At 33.2% G+C, this 14,776-nt stretch overlaps 1 protein-coding gene and 1 pseudogene across 1 annotated transcript; one reads left to right on the top strand and one right to left on the bottom strand.

The window, feature by feature from the left end:
• Nucleotides 1-2,016: 2,016 nt before the first annotated feature.
• On the top strand, nucleotides 2,017-4,610 carry LOC145560905 (uncharacterized). The gene is made up of 4 exons (XM_081621818.1): nucleotides 2,017-2,448; nucleotides 2,561-2,902; nucleotides 3,014-3,326; nucleotides 3,881-4,610. Exons 1-4 carry the CDS (start codon nucleotides 2,167-2,169, stop codon nucleotides 4,015-4,017), a joined length of 1,074 nt encoding a protein of 357 aa, XP_081477944.1. The 5' UTR covers nucleotides 2,017-2,166; the 3' UTR covers nucleotides 4,018-4,610.
• Nucleotides 4,611-12,774: 8,164 nt separating this feature from the next.
• On the bottom strand, nucleotides 12,775-13,266 carry LOC145638165 (18.1 kDa class I heat shock protein pseudogene; annotated as a pseudogene).
• Nucleotides 13,267-14,776: the final 1,510 nt, after the last annotated feature.

Below are 14,776 nucleotides of genomic sequence, written 5' to 3'. Positions count from 1 at the left end.
AAATCTTAGACTAAATTAAATAAATTTTGTGGAATTATGAATTAAATTTAATTAGGTTGGATCTAAACCTAAAATTGAACCTAAGTGCTAAGTTAATGGGATAATTAACTCATGATCAAGTCCATGTTTAACTAATAAGTCGTAATTTGATATGTCATACCATAATTTGTAAGATTATCTCCCTTTCCCGCTATCTATTCCACTAAGTTTCTTACTAATTAAGATTATGTTTCAACTCAAACGACATATTTCGTTCAATACCTAATTAGGTACATAAAACAAAAGTACTATCCTCACATATTGGTGAATTTAGTTGTTAAACTTCCTAGTTAAGGAGACAATGAAATCTATGCTTTTTTTTTTTTTAGGAAAAATCTATGCTTGTTTAATGTTTTGAGAAGGCAACAGAGTAACTTTAAATATTTTTTTGTAAAAGAAACAAGCACATACGGAGTATGTTTTATTAATTCAAACCTTGTGGAAAATAGTCCATACAAACATATACGAGTATGCTTTAAGCTAATATGTGTATCTCTCATCTTCTGAAGGTAACACAACAACTTATTCTTATAAACATATTTTTTCTACGGAGTAGATATTACAACAAATTAGTAACTTGTCTAAAACATTTATAAATACGGACTATAATGCAACTTGGTTAGTTTCACAATTAATTTTTACTCGTAAATTGCAGTAGTAATTAATCACCTAAATAACTAGAAAAAACCAACTAAGATGGCAGCTAGTCAAAAATTTGGTCGGATGAATGACTAAGATTGAGCACTAGGCTCTAGTTGCAAAAGTTGCAACATTACCCGAAAAAGAAAGAGTGCAGTCTTTTTACCGGTTTACACTACTTAATTACAAAACAAATCCGTAGTTACTACTTGTAATTAGTTGTAAAAACATTGGACCAAGTCAAAACAAAAAAAAAAAAAAAAAAAGCTAAAAGCAAGGACCACTTTTAAATTTTTAAATTTATTTGGGTTAAAAATGAGTCTTAGTTGTGAAGTAAACGGGTATAAAAGTAAAATCGGGTCCCACTCTTTTACTTCCTCACTTTCGTCAACTACTGCGGTGTATGATCCGGGTACACGTTCTACTTCTTTTAGGGTTTCCTCCTTTTTATTTCATTTTTTACAAAATTAAAAAAAAAAAAAAAAAAAATGTTTCCTCCGTTTTTTGTAAGTTACGGAGTATTAGTTTATTACGTATTTCAGTTTTTCTAAAATGAAAATTTCAGATTAGTTGTATAACTATTATTTTTAATTAATACGAGTAATTTTTTTTTTTGAAAGCATTTTCTTTATTTTTCTCATATCATATGAGTTCGTTTTCTTATTCTTTTTGGATATCTCATCTTAAAAATTGTCTAATAATCAGAAATTTATAAAGCTTAGGAAAAAAAATTAATTAGTTGTTGGTATAGCGGTGATTGGGAATTTGAGATTACACTTGGTAGGGAGGACCGCGTGTTCGATTCCCCACAATATCAATTGGGAGGAGACTAAAATTAATCAATCAAAACTAATTTCCGAATTCGGATTAGCCCAAATAATAAATCGGGTGAAATACCCAAAGAATCTATCTATCTATACTATATATTAAAGTAAAAATAAAACTTGAAAAAAAAAAAGGAATGATATGTAAATTTATTTTTACAAAAAATAAAATAAAATTACGGCCCATTTACAGCTATGTGTATACAGATGGGCCGACGCAAATATATTTCCAAAAAAAGAAGATATTATAGACACAATTCCAGACCACATAATCTGAAAATACCCAAATCACATAGATATCACGCGCTTCTTAACAGCGTCATAACCTTCCTTTTTATAGGATTCTCTCATATTATTTTTTTTAAAAAAAATTATAAATAATGAAAGTAAAAATTAAAATAAAGGCCCACAAACAGATTTTACAAATAGCAGTCGCACCCCACCTCGTCCACTCTTCCCCTTATTTCTCTCCCATATTCCCCCCAACATCAACTTCCCCCACTCCTCCTTCATCTTCTTCCCTCCTTGACTCCTTGTTCATATAAATATATAATCCTTCCTATTTTATCTTCAAAAATCAGCATAATCTGTTGTTTTTGAGTTTTTATCTCTCTCCTTTATCTTTGAAACATTTGCCGCCTTTTGGTCTCTTAAAGTTGAAGTTATGGCGGAAGATTTGGATGATGGTGAGTTCTGGCTTCCTTCGCATTTTCTCACCGACGATGATATTCTCATGGATTTTGATTTCTCCGCTCCAAAAGTACCCAACTCGGGTTTGGGTTTTGTTGGTTACGGGTCATCATCTTCTAACTCGAATTCGGATTTGGAGTTAACTTCTGGTTGTACCGAAACCGAGAGCGACGAAGAGGATATCTTACTTTCCGGGTTGACCCGGAAGATTGCTCGCGTCGACCTACAAGATTCTTCGTGTCCTGTTCACTCTAAGGTCCGCCTCCAAGATTTTCTCCTTTTTTTTCTGTTTTTTTTGTTATGTTTTTGAATTTTGAATTTTATTTTTTTGAACTATTATTTAATATTTTTTTAAAAAAAATTAACAGGGGTATGTGCTGTCAAGTTCGCCGCAATCGACGCTATGTGGGTGTTTGTGCAATCATGGTTCAAGCCGGGAAAGCCTATCGCCGCCGCAACCGCCGCCGCAAAACAACGACAAAAGCGACGACAACAACAGCAGCAACAAAGAAAACAGCAACAACGCAACATTAGATCTGCTAAATAAGGCGGCGGGTGAGGTGGCTAGATTGAAGATGAAGACTGAAAAAAGTACAGGAACTGGATTCTTCGATTGCAGTCAAAAAGGAGTTTTATACCCTTCTCCTCTTAGGAATCCTGACCACTTTCCTCCCATTTATTACCAACCTCAATTCCACCATTTTCCTCCGGTAAATCTATTCATTTCAAACTTATTCTTATTATTTATTCTTATAATTAAATTAATTAATTTTAAGGAGAATGAAACGTTTATTAATTAGGGATTATGATTGTGATTACAGATGGTGTGGGCGCCGTCAAATGGTGTGCAGTATAATCAGGCAAAGCAGCAACCGTTGCCGCAAAACAGAGCAACCAATAACAACAAGAGCAACAATAAGAGCAACGGTAACAACAACAACAACAGCAGCAATCGTCCTTTAGGGCTGCCGCCATCTGCTTGGCCTACTCTGCAACAAGTGCAGGCCCAAAATCAGGCCCATCCGATGCCGCCTCAGCCCATGTTTGTTGGGCCCAAGAGGGAATGTAACGGCACCGGTGTTTTCTTACCCCGTAGCGTTACCACCACCCCTTCCGTACCCCGCAAAAAAGCTGGTATATAATTTTTTGGTTCATGTATTATTTGCCCCTCTTTTTTTTTTTTAATTATTTAATTCAAATTTGTTATTTGTTTGTCCTTGTGTTATTGGTCCAAAATGAAGTGTCTAACTGTCTATTACTATAAAATTACCATAAGTTAATAAACCCTTGACAGATCTTGATATCCACGTAATAAAATCAACCTCAACATGTGTGGTGTCGATTGTTAGTCGTAATACGGGTATTTGAGGTAAAATGAAGGTACGAGGTAACATAGTTTGTCAAAAAATTTGCAAGTCCGGTCTAGATCTGAATATTATTCTGTATCCTAAGAAGATGGGTGAAGTGGTTCAATTAATTGCGGCTGTGCCTAAATTTCCAATAAAGTTAATAAGGTGTAGGTTAACTTTTGGTGGGATGAGTTGAACTGTCTTACAAAATGATGCAAAATGGAAATAGAGAGTGGTCCATGTTTAAAGTAGTAGTACTGAAAACAATTTGTTGACAGTTGCAATTTGATTTATTTTGTAATAATACTAATCAAATCTGATGTGTTTTTGTTGTTGTAGATGGGAATGCAACAAAGTCGTCTAAGACGGGAAAAGGTTCACAATCACAGTCTAGCAACCGACGAAACGCTCGTGCTACAACCACCTCAACGGCAAGTAATAATGAGATCCAGTTGCCTCAGGAGTGGACTTATTAGCACCACCCGTGTTGGGTGTTTTCGAATGTTTGTTTCATCGGTAGATGTGGTAGATGATGACGACGACGACAACAACAACAAAGACGACTAGAAGTGATGAAAGGATTAGCAAAATTTAGGATTAGTAATATATAGACTAATAGATATGATGCGTGAAGAAAAATAAGAATTTTGAATAACTACAGGATTTGGTGATCAGGTATTTCTGGTCTCCAATGATAAAATAAAACTTATAGGAAATATTATTATTAATAATAATTATAATTATTAAGTTTAACTTCATGGGTTGGTGTTTTCTTGTATCCCATGGAGTTTGTCAGCATAATAAGATCACAAGGTCTATTTTTTTTATTTTTCTTTCTTTCACGGGTGATTTTTAATTACCAGTTATAAAAAATCTTGTGGTAGTGCTGTAGTGGTGGTGTTGTATCCATAGTGTTACAATTTTTTTTGTTCGGGGGTTTGTGTTTGATTTTGTGTCAATTTGATATTTTGATGTATAACCTTTCCGCGGAAAGTGTGGATGGGCAAAATCAATAAAAACTGCTACTACTGCTTTTGTGATAATAATATTGTACCTATTTTACTTTCAATGTCTCAACTACTAATGTCTCAACTCCCGTTTTAGGTTTTTTTTTCCTTCAATGTTACTCGTACTTGTATCAAGTGAAACAGCTTGATTTTTATTTGAGTATTATTGGTGTACTCTGTGTTATTTTTTGACTCAATTTTATTTTCACTATACTTTATTGGTTTCTATTTTGACTTTGTTTTGTGATAACAAAAGTCAATTATCGTCAATATGTTATTGTTTATGGAGTAATATCGTGAGATTAAGAGATTATAACAAACATTTATTCCCTCCATATGTTATCTTCATGACTTTTTTCCTTTGTATCTCACAAAAAGATTAACTGAAATGTATAATCATATTATGAAGAGTTGGATTAGCTAAATAGACAATTAAAGATATTAATAGTTGAAGTCATGTATTGACAAATATGTCGATTTGTTTGTAGTTTGCTACGCGAATTGAGTAATAATCCTGGTTGACGTAACCTTGGGGAGCGGTTATGGCGGGAATTATGGAGGGTAACATGCGTGATTGCGGTGCTCAACTATCTCTGCTTAAAAAGACTATCATTGTTGGGTTGTTGTCTCCTGATGTTGCCGTCAACGGTTGATTCAACGGTTCAAGAAATTAGGTTTTGGGGGCTTAACAAACAACTGTTTTTATTTATTTTATTTTATTCATATTACTACCTTTTGTTTTAAAACAATATCAAGTGGGTTACCAAATTTACTACTCTGCATAAATTATGATGGTCAATTGTGCAGATGAAAGTTTAGGGTTTAGTTCAACTACGAGTTATCTTTCTCTAGGCTGGCACTCTATTCAATTGTGTCCTGTTTTGCTGTCATTGTTTGATGCTCGTGCAATATTTTAACAAAGTGTATGTTTTGGAAGATTGTTAGTTTATTTCTACCAAACTATTGTGTACATGATGTACTACTACCTTCGTTGGTCGGCCCATATGTCGGTCCCTTTTTTTAATATTGCTCTGTTTCTCACATTTCGCTAATAAAATTGACAAAGGAAGTACTTCGTATGAGCTATCTTGTACGAGTAACCATGTTAGGATGTGCGAGCTCTACCATTTGTTTTCGTTGGGCTTTCATTTGAAAGGTCTGAAAACACCAAAATGAAAAGAAATGATCACACACACTTCGTGATAATTTGATGTACAAAATAAACACCGAAAAGGATAAAAAGGGAAAGAAAATTCTAAGGGTATGTGTAAGTAAGAGGAGCATTGATTGGAAGGAATGAGCTGGAGCGTCAGAAGAAAGGGCCCACGCGTTTGGTCGGTTATGTGCATACGTGGCAAAAGAACAGCTGTAGTACCACTTGAATCTTTTGTAACTTTTTCATTAAATGGGAAAATCCGAAAATCCCTTTGCTGAATCTTGGAACTTGACCGGAAGCCACACCCGAATGAACCTGTACCTTTTTAAAAAAATAAATAAATACGTAGTAAATAATAATAATACAAGAGTACAGAGTATACATAAAACGCCTTACATATATTCTCCGTTCCCATAATACTATTACTATGGAGTATCTGTTAACTTTTAGTTGCAACTTTATCATTGTCTAGGCATAAAGAGTAGATTTTATTGATGATATGTGATTAAAGATATTAATGGTTAATCTATTGAAGATCGTGTGAAATAAAATACTAGTAGATATCTATCTATACTAAAATATTAAAAGGCGTCGGAGGTTCGAACCCTCAACCTCTCTTATCAAAGATGACTATATAGCTATTCAAGCCAATGATCAACTATGTATAATATGTAAAAATAATTATATAAGTGTAAATCACAATATTCAATTAAAAAAACAATAAGATACTGAAAGAATAACTTAATTTTGGTTTGACAATGAAAATTACAGTTTTGAAAAACCTTTACACAAATTTATTGGTACGTCTACAACGGTAGAAACCCGAGACAACGCCCGAGCTACTCACTAGTTTTATTATGAAACGAAAGAAAGTATAATCATCAAGGTAAGTAAATAAAGTAGAGTGGTTAACCAAAAAATAATTAAATACGAAGTAGTGTATATGAAATAAAGCACCCACAAGTCAAAATTAAAATAACCACGTTGTTAAAACTTAACTATGAGTGGGTGAATACATAATACTGTAATGTGCAAGTTTAGTGTGTAGTATGTACGTGTACAATACTTTGTAAGTTTGTCTTCCCATAGTCCCTTATTTAGTGGCCTTTTTTTTGTTTTTTTAAGGAAATTAAGAAAATTATAAGTTCAAACTAATGATTAATAGCACAAATATACATGCGGTGTTAGAGAAAGATTGAAAGAATGAAAAAAATACAGAATTGGTAATTATAGAAAAAAGTAGAGAAAAAATGTTGAAAAATAATCTCAAAAGTACATAAATATAAAATAAAAATGAGAGTAACTCATAAAAAGAATGTAATTTTGTCAAAAAGTACACTCTCTAAATAGAATTAGGCCACTAATTTTGACTAATCAAAAATGGAATGCATACCACTAAATAAGTGACGGAGGGAGTATTTGTGAAGCCGAAGAATAATATATATAAGTGGCGCGTGGCTTACAGTAAATGACTGATTGTGGGTAGCTGTGATTTGTGAAACATGACAGTTAAGGTTTTTTGTAAGTTTACCGTGATTAGTCATCGGCGTATATGTTTTATTTTGATAATCAACGTAAATTGCACGGTGTAAAGTGGTAAAGCTTATATAGTTGAGTCAGTCCAAGATTCTCCCTTAAAATTTGTGCCTATTACTTAGAAAATGTTCAACTAATGTCTACAGAATTTCGGCTATCACTTCACAATTACTCCGTATTATTTAAGTTAATTTACGCTAGCTAGAAAATATTATAGGAGAATCAGATAATTATGGCAGCCCAAGACTTGAAGCTAGATATCGACTGTATAATTAGAACTTAAATAATTATTAAGATTCGCATGCATGTACTGATCGTTAAACACCAGCTAACAAAACTCAAATACCAAAGTTAAGTGATAAACACCATTGCAATACAAATATCTAACAATAAAATCTAAGTTATTTTCATTTAACATTCTTAATTTTATAGGTCCGTGAATCATTAAATTATTAAAATATGTGAGTGCGTGGGCGTAGGAAAATAGAGTAAAAGGTTAAATAAAGCAGAAAAGAGAGAAATATGTACTCGTAAATATATATTGTACTCCGTAGGGTATGATAAATAATACTAGAAATAGAATAAAGTACTTCTTATAAATGTTACCCGTATAAGATAGGTCATTATACAAGATAGGTTTGGACTTTATCAGACCATATCAAGCTGAACATAAGATAATACATCTAGATGTATAATAAACGGATCAAGAAGCAATCTACCTCCGTCTTTTCGGGAGGAGTTTAATTTCAAGAGGTTCTTGACAAGTTGACATGTCATGGTTCCACAATTGACAACATAACTACCGGTGCCGCATAGTGTTGCTAAGAATAGATTTCGGTGGTAAAGCTTAGCCATTGTATGCATAAATCTAGGCCTCAATGAATGCCGCCATTTGTGGTCCATTCGTTACTCAAGCATTTAGCTATCTTCGATTATTAAATTTCCAATTTTCATAAATTATGTACGTGTACAAGCTATTGTACCATGTACCTTCATTAGGATATGCATGCATGGGACGTACTAATGCAATATTACGTTGTTTCTCAATTTGTCCATTATAACGTCTCCATTCATTTTAGTTAGTGTTTATAAATATATGAATTGAATATATTAAAGAAATGAGTGCTACAAAAGTGATGGTTAAAATTGGAAATTTAACATCAAGTAATGAAAATGAGTGATGTGATATAACTATAAGTGTGTAATGGTGTATAAAGACACATAAATGGGGTAGGGGGATTCAATTTGAGATTGAGCTTTTAATTAAGCAAATACCATATTAGTGCTTTGTATAATTTCAATAATATAGTAGTTGACATGAAAAAAAAAGTTGAATTTTTTTCTACTCTGTATTAAAGTTTGTAGCTAGTTACAAACATGGATTATACGTACTTGTTGTTAGAGATATGGGATATCGGAAAATATATGTGTGATATATTTTTCGTAGATATTCTTAAGAGAATAATATATTTAGGTTTATTTTATGTTAAGATATATTTAGAAAATATATCTTTAGGGTTTATGATTATGAGAGAATAGCTTTGCTTGATCATGAGAATATTCTATGGATATTCTCTATCACTTGTAATATTTTCGCCTTATTTCAATAATATTCAAAGTATTTAGACCTATTCATATTATTTATATCATCAAACCAAATCAGAAAATCAAAACAAGTTTGATCAAAGTTGTTTGATCAAAGTTCAATCAAAACAAGATATATGATCAACAAACCAATACTTTTCAGAAAAATTCAACTTGTACTATCCATTTATTCCCCATCATCTTAATATAGAGGAATAAATTAATTTAATACTCCTTATTAGCTTCAAAATGATACCACATCAATAATCAATAATACTCTTTAAAAAATGTATTTACTTAGGAGTTGATCTCTTCATATAATTTACTTCATAGAATTATTATTAAAACTTGTTTTAGTATTTACTCCATAGTTCAAAAATTGAGGTCTATTTGAGTATGAATTTAATTCGAGTTTCATACGGAGTATAATTTAGGAAAATTTGATAAATACCACCATCTATTGTTGCCAAAATTGGAAATACCACCTCAAGTTTTTTTTTTTTTTTTTTTTTTTTTTTTTTTTTTTTTTGTATTTTACCGCCTAGTTTTTTCCTAAACTTTTAAAACTCCCACCATGACGTCATTGTGGGTCCCACATTTGCGTTTTCCCTCTCTCTTCCCTCGATTTCCCCTGTTCCTCATCTTCTTCTTCCCTCTCTTCCAATTTCGTTTCTTGAATTTAATTTGATGGCGTGAACAAAAATTTGCGCAAATTAGGTTATAATTTATGCAATCTAACCTAAAACGAAATGTATTGATTAGATTAATTAGGGTTTGGGTAATTAATTTGGGGGTTTTGCTAAATTGGACAAATTAGGGTTTATAAAGTTAAAATTGAATGAATAAGTGGACAATTAAACAAGTAATTACCACAAAACACAGTTAAACATGCAATTGGGGGCGAAAACACTAACACTTTGTTTGGATAGGAAGAAATGGAAGGAAAAGAAGAGAAGAGAAATGGAGGGGGACAAAATCTCTTGTTTGGGTAAAAGATTGGGGGAAGCAAGGGGAAGGAGAGGGAGGGATCAATTTTCCCTCTATCTTTAATAACCATAATCTCTCCAAAATTGGAGAGATTTGGAGGGAAAATGGAGCTCACGACCTCCCCCTCCCTTTCTTTTCCCTTCCCTCCCCTTCTTTTCCTTCCTTCTTTGCTATCCAAACAAAGCATAACATTGTTGAATAGAAAAGGAGAAAACAAGTAATTACCACGAAAACACAATTAAACATGATTCTTTCAGATAGAAAAGGAGAGAGAGTGAAAAATGAGTGTTGAATGTTAGGGTTTAACAATAAATTTGGGTAGGTGAGAGTAAAGTAATGGGCATTGAAGAGGAGAGAGATAAAATTGAAAGAGGGAACTTGAGGAACAGGGGAAATCGAGGGAAGAGAGAGGGAAAGAGAGGGAAAATGCAAATGTGGGACCCACAGTGACGTCATCTAAGAAAAGAGGTGGGAGTTTCAAAAGTTTAGGAAAAAACTAGGTGGTAATTTACAAAAAAAAAACTTGAGGTGGTATTTCCAATTTTGGCAACAATAGATGGTGGTATTTATCAAATTTTCCTATAATTTAATATGACACAAATTAGTGTAGTTATATTTTATATATCGTAACAAATTTTTAATGTGTTTTTAATAATTTTTTATTTTTAACACAGGGTATTATATATTATTAATCCAAATTATAGTTTTTTATGTTCAAGTCATATTTAATTGAGTCATCTACATTACATTTGGTTTACTTGAGTCAATTTCAACACAAGTGTTATATTAGGGTCTAACCAATTTTTGGTAGGGTTTGATGACTATCGAGTTTCCAACTAGGGCACTAAGTCGTGAGTAGGAATGATATATAAGTGAAATTCGGGTTTGATATATGGTCAAGGATTCAATATTAGGTCATTGTAGTCCGGTCATCTTAGGTTAGGATTAGATAGGATAGCACAAAATTAAAGCAAGAATAATGAGAGACCAAATAAAATGAGAAGTGACCAAACAAAATGAGAAGGATAAGGATTAAGGTGATTGAATAACAAAGTAAAGAGGGGCCATGTGAAGGAGTAGTGGGAATGTGAGATGTGGGAATGAAGTGGGTTGGCGCAGTAGGGCAGGACATACAATACATGAATTGAAGAATAGGAGATTTTTAATTGCATGTTTCATTGATTTGTTTTCTAAGATTTCACTGTGTCTTGTCTGGCCCCATTTCTCATCTCTTTCCCACTCTTGATTTTTCTTATTCTTGTACCCTTTTTTTTTTAAAAAAAATAAAATATATCTTTTGTTAATTTTGTATTATGTGTTTGTAATTGGAGCTTATAATCAACTTGGTTGGTGATTAAAGAGGTTAATGAGGCCTCCACCGCGCCGTTATATGTAGGCTCATCCTTAACCTAATTGATTACTCTACGTCTTTACTAAATTGAGGTTATAAGGTGTGATTCATTTGAGAATGTTATAGATTTGGAGTAATGTCTTGCCTTTAATTTTATGACATAAAAGCCAATTTGGTTGTGGAGGGAGAATATCTAATATTTTTGAAATTGCTACCCACCTGAAGCCTAATATCTCTTTATTATTATGTAATAATTGCATTGGTTTGTGATTGATAAGGATGTGAGTTACTCGAGTACGATATGTTAATATTTAAACTCATCTAACTAATAGTCAAACTTGACCTATCATTCAAGCTTAAAATTATGTTTGGAATTGTTATGATTAAGACCAATTCTAGTTCATTATAGCAAGCTTTTTAGGTACTAGTATAAATAATAATAACCACTTGTCCAACAAAACTTCTTTAAATTACTTGAATTATCCACAAACTTATAATATACACGATTTGTTTATGTTCAAGCTCAATTCAAATTTCAAAATGAGCATTCAACTTTGTTCATTTACTCCATAATAAAAACAGAATTTTGGCCAAATTCGAGTTGTTCACCAAAATTCTCCGAGGTTATATATATGAGGCAAATTATTGATTACAACCTATCACAGATGCTTGAAAGAACCACGTCAAGAAGATTAGATAGGCAAAATTTCTCCAGAGCTTTCACAGATGCAAGAACGTTGAAAGTAGGGGGTGCTAATTGAGCGAGTTGATTGCTAGCCTGAGTTTAAGTTTCTCAAGAACTTTGACACGTTGTTATATTGATTACAAAAGTTAATTTCAAAGCGTGTAGCTCAGACTTAATTCTTCCAAAACTACGTACAATTTCACAAACAAAATCTCTCAAGTTGCCTAGCCGTAGCTTAGTATTCCGTCGTACATACAAAGTAGCAACTACCATATATATGTGCCGAATTCATCATAGACGTTACGTACTTACACAACACAAATTCCCTATCTTTCTGTTTTGTTTTGTATGAATTCTAAAACGTTAAAGCCTACAACTTATCCCCGTGACATTCTTGGCACTACTGTATCTATCAACGGGACCATTGCCCCCTTGACATTGAGATAATTGATAGCAACAAATTTAATGTTGATCAATTGGGTTAATACGTACAAGACATTCATGTACGATTAAACTAATTAACATTAACAACCCTTCATGAATTGTCGTCTTGTTAAACATGAAGGCAATATATATATAGATAGTAGTTGCTATGCACTTGAGTGTACTTCGAAGAGTTAGAACTGGCGTACAACTTGTACTGTGTAACTCTCAAACATCCATTTGAATAAATTAAAATGTCATGTCGATTTGTGTTACTTAAGCTAGTAGTAAACCTTAAACGAATTTCACAATAAATTTGATTTTTATTATTCATTAACAAGCACGGGAGTGTACATCTTCAATCTGAAGCTTGTAGAAGCTTGTAAGATATGCGTTTATTCGTTATATATAGCGTATCATTCAATGGGATGTCATGGTACTAATAACATAAATACTTGGCATGCATGCATTAAAGCATTGTACTGCAACATGGTACAAAGTAGGTTACTGGTAATTGGATTGCCGTATTTTCTCCTTAGGAATAGTGATGGTGAGCACTCCATTGTTATCCACAGAGCTCCTCATATGCTCGGGTTTGGCATTAGGAGGTAACGTGAACTTACTCATAAACTCTCCATAACCGCGCTCCACATGATGATAATTGTCTTTCTTTTCCTCATTCTCACGTGTCGATTTGGCACTTACATGGATCATCCTCCCGCCCTCCTCTAGTTTCACTTTCACATCCTCTTTTCTTACCCCCGGAAGCTGAGCCTTGAAGTGATGAGCCTCAGGGGTTTCCTTATACTCAATCTTAGTCCTAGGCACCATTCCCCTCATTTCCGGTAGTAGTGGCCGTAGAGGAGGCATGAGTGGTGGTGCTCGGAAGGCTGGGAAGTCGAAGGGAAAGTCATCCCAAAAGTAAAGGGAGAATGGATCAAACACTTCAAGAGGCCGGCCAAAGAAGCCGCGTTGATATGGCATCATGGATTGCATTTTATGGGGTAGGGTTTTAAAGCTTAAAATTTTGAGATCAAATTTTGATATTAAGTTGAATTTTGCATATATGCAAACTGGATTGTTGTTTGCAGCAGACAAGTAGGGTTATATATAGGGAAAAATAATGAGAAAAGGGGTTATTAAGAATTAAAGATCATGTTTTATATGCGTTATTTGCAAGTTGTGATGGATAGTTAAGGATCTTGGCCTTGCCGTGGAACCTACCAGCACCTTCTAAGAATCGAATTTACTTTTTAGGTGTATGCTAAATGTACCATGAAATGTGGGTAATAAGATAAGGGAATAAAGGGAGAGCACCGCACTAATGGAAAATTTTAAATACACAAAAAACTCAAAAGAAGTTCGATTCCCACCTTCGTTTTCTAAAGTCATGTTTGAGTATTGGTAGGTCAGTGATAAGGGTTGTATTCTCTTCACCTTATGAAATTGTATACTCTCTAGGTCTTTAACATAATTTAACTTCGATAAGTATATAATGAAACCGAAATCAGTGTGTGTGAAGGATATAGAAGGAACAGAGAATCACATCTATCTGATTTTACTTTGTGTTAAAAGATGGTATGTTATATGCATTTAAAATTTATTGTCAAAGTAGAATCATATTCTCTCTTCTTTTATTGTTTTTAATCAATTCAAGTTTATTTTAGTTTTTATCTTTTGTTTTTTTTTTTTGGAGAAGGTTGAGAGGGAGTTGTCTATAATTGGTTACATCTAATCTAGATGTTACGCTCAATATAAATTCAGTGAATGGGGTGAGTTGTTTATCTAACTTATATGCCAAATCAAATGTCACAGACGTGACTGCATGATGCAGGCATTAGAAAATAATACTCCGTAACAGATACTTCAGTTTTGCCATTATTTATTGTTAATTATACAATTATGACTTGCTAATGATAATAAATCTATATCAAATTTTTTTTCGTGCCAAGTTATCTTAGTACTATTACAAATTCAGATATTATACTATGATTACTTGATTAGTCATTAGTTGCTGACGGTAAACCTGTTCTAGTGATTTTGATTACTCGCATCAGCGCGAGTTTGTTCATTATTCATCAGGAGTTACATTGCAACTTTTACTTCCCAAGTAATCACAGTTATTCACACTTTTGGTTTTTACGATCACAATTCACCAAAGAGAAAAAAGAAGAAAAGAAGAAAAAAAAAAAGAAAAAATCTGCTGACAAATACAGCGTAAAGCTCCAAACACAAGAGCAAAGAATGCATCATATTTTGGAATGCCCAATTCCAAAATTCGATAACGGACGCCCATCAGACTTCAAATAAAGCCCACTTCCAAAAATCAAATACCCTATTGTATGTCCAACAACGGCTGCTATAAATATACCGCCATTGTAAGACATAACAGCCAATATGACCATGTAAGCCATCCCAGCTCGGACAGCTCGCATCCCGGTTCTAAAAAAGCAGGCTGCAACTTGGTTTGGGCCGGGTTTAATAATATGGCAATAGGCGAGACATT

The sequence above is a fragment of the Chenopodium album genome, chromosome 1 (genome assembly GCF_948465745.1).
Source record: "Chenopodium album chromosome 1, dcCheAlbu1.1, whole genome shotgun sequence".
Classification (NCBI taxonomy): domain Eukaryota; kingdom Viridiplantae; phylum Streptophyta; class Magnoliopsida; order Caryophyllales; family Amaranthaceae; genus Chenopodium; species Chenopodium album.
The sequence above is the reverse complement of the archived record's forward strand: the minus strand, read 5'-3'. Positions and strand labels throughout refer to the sequence as shown.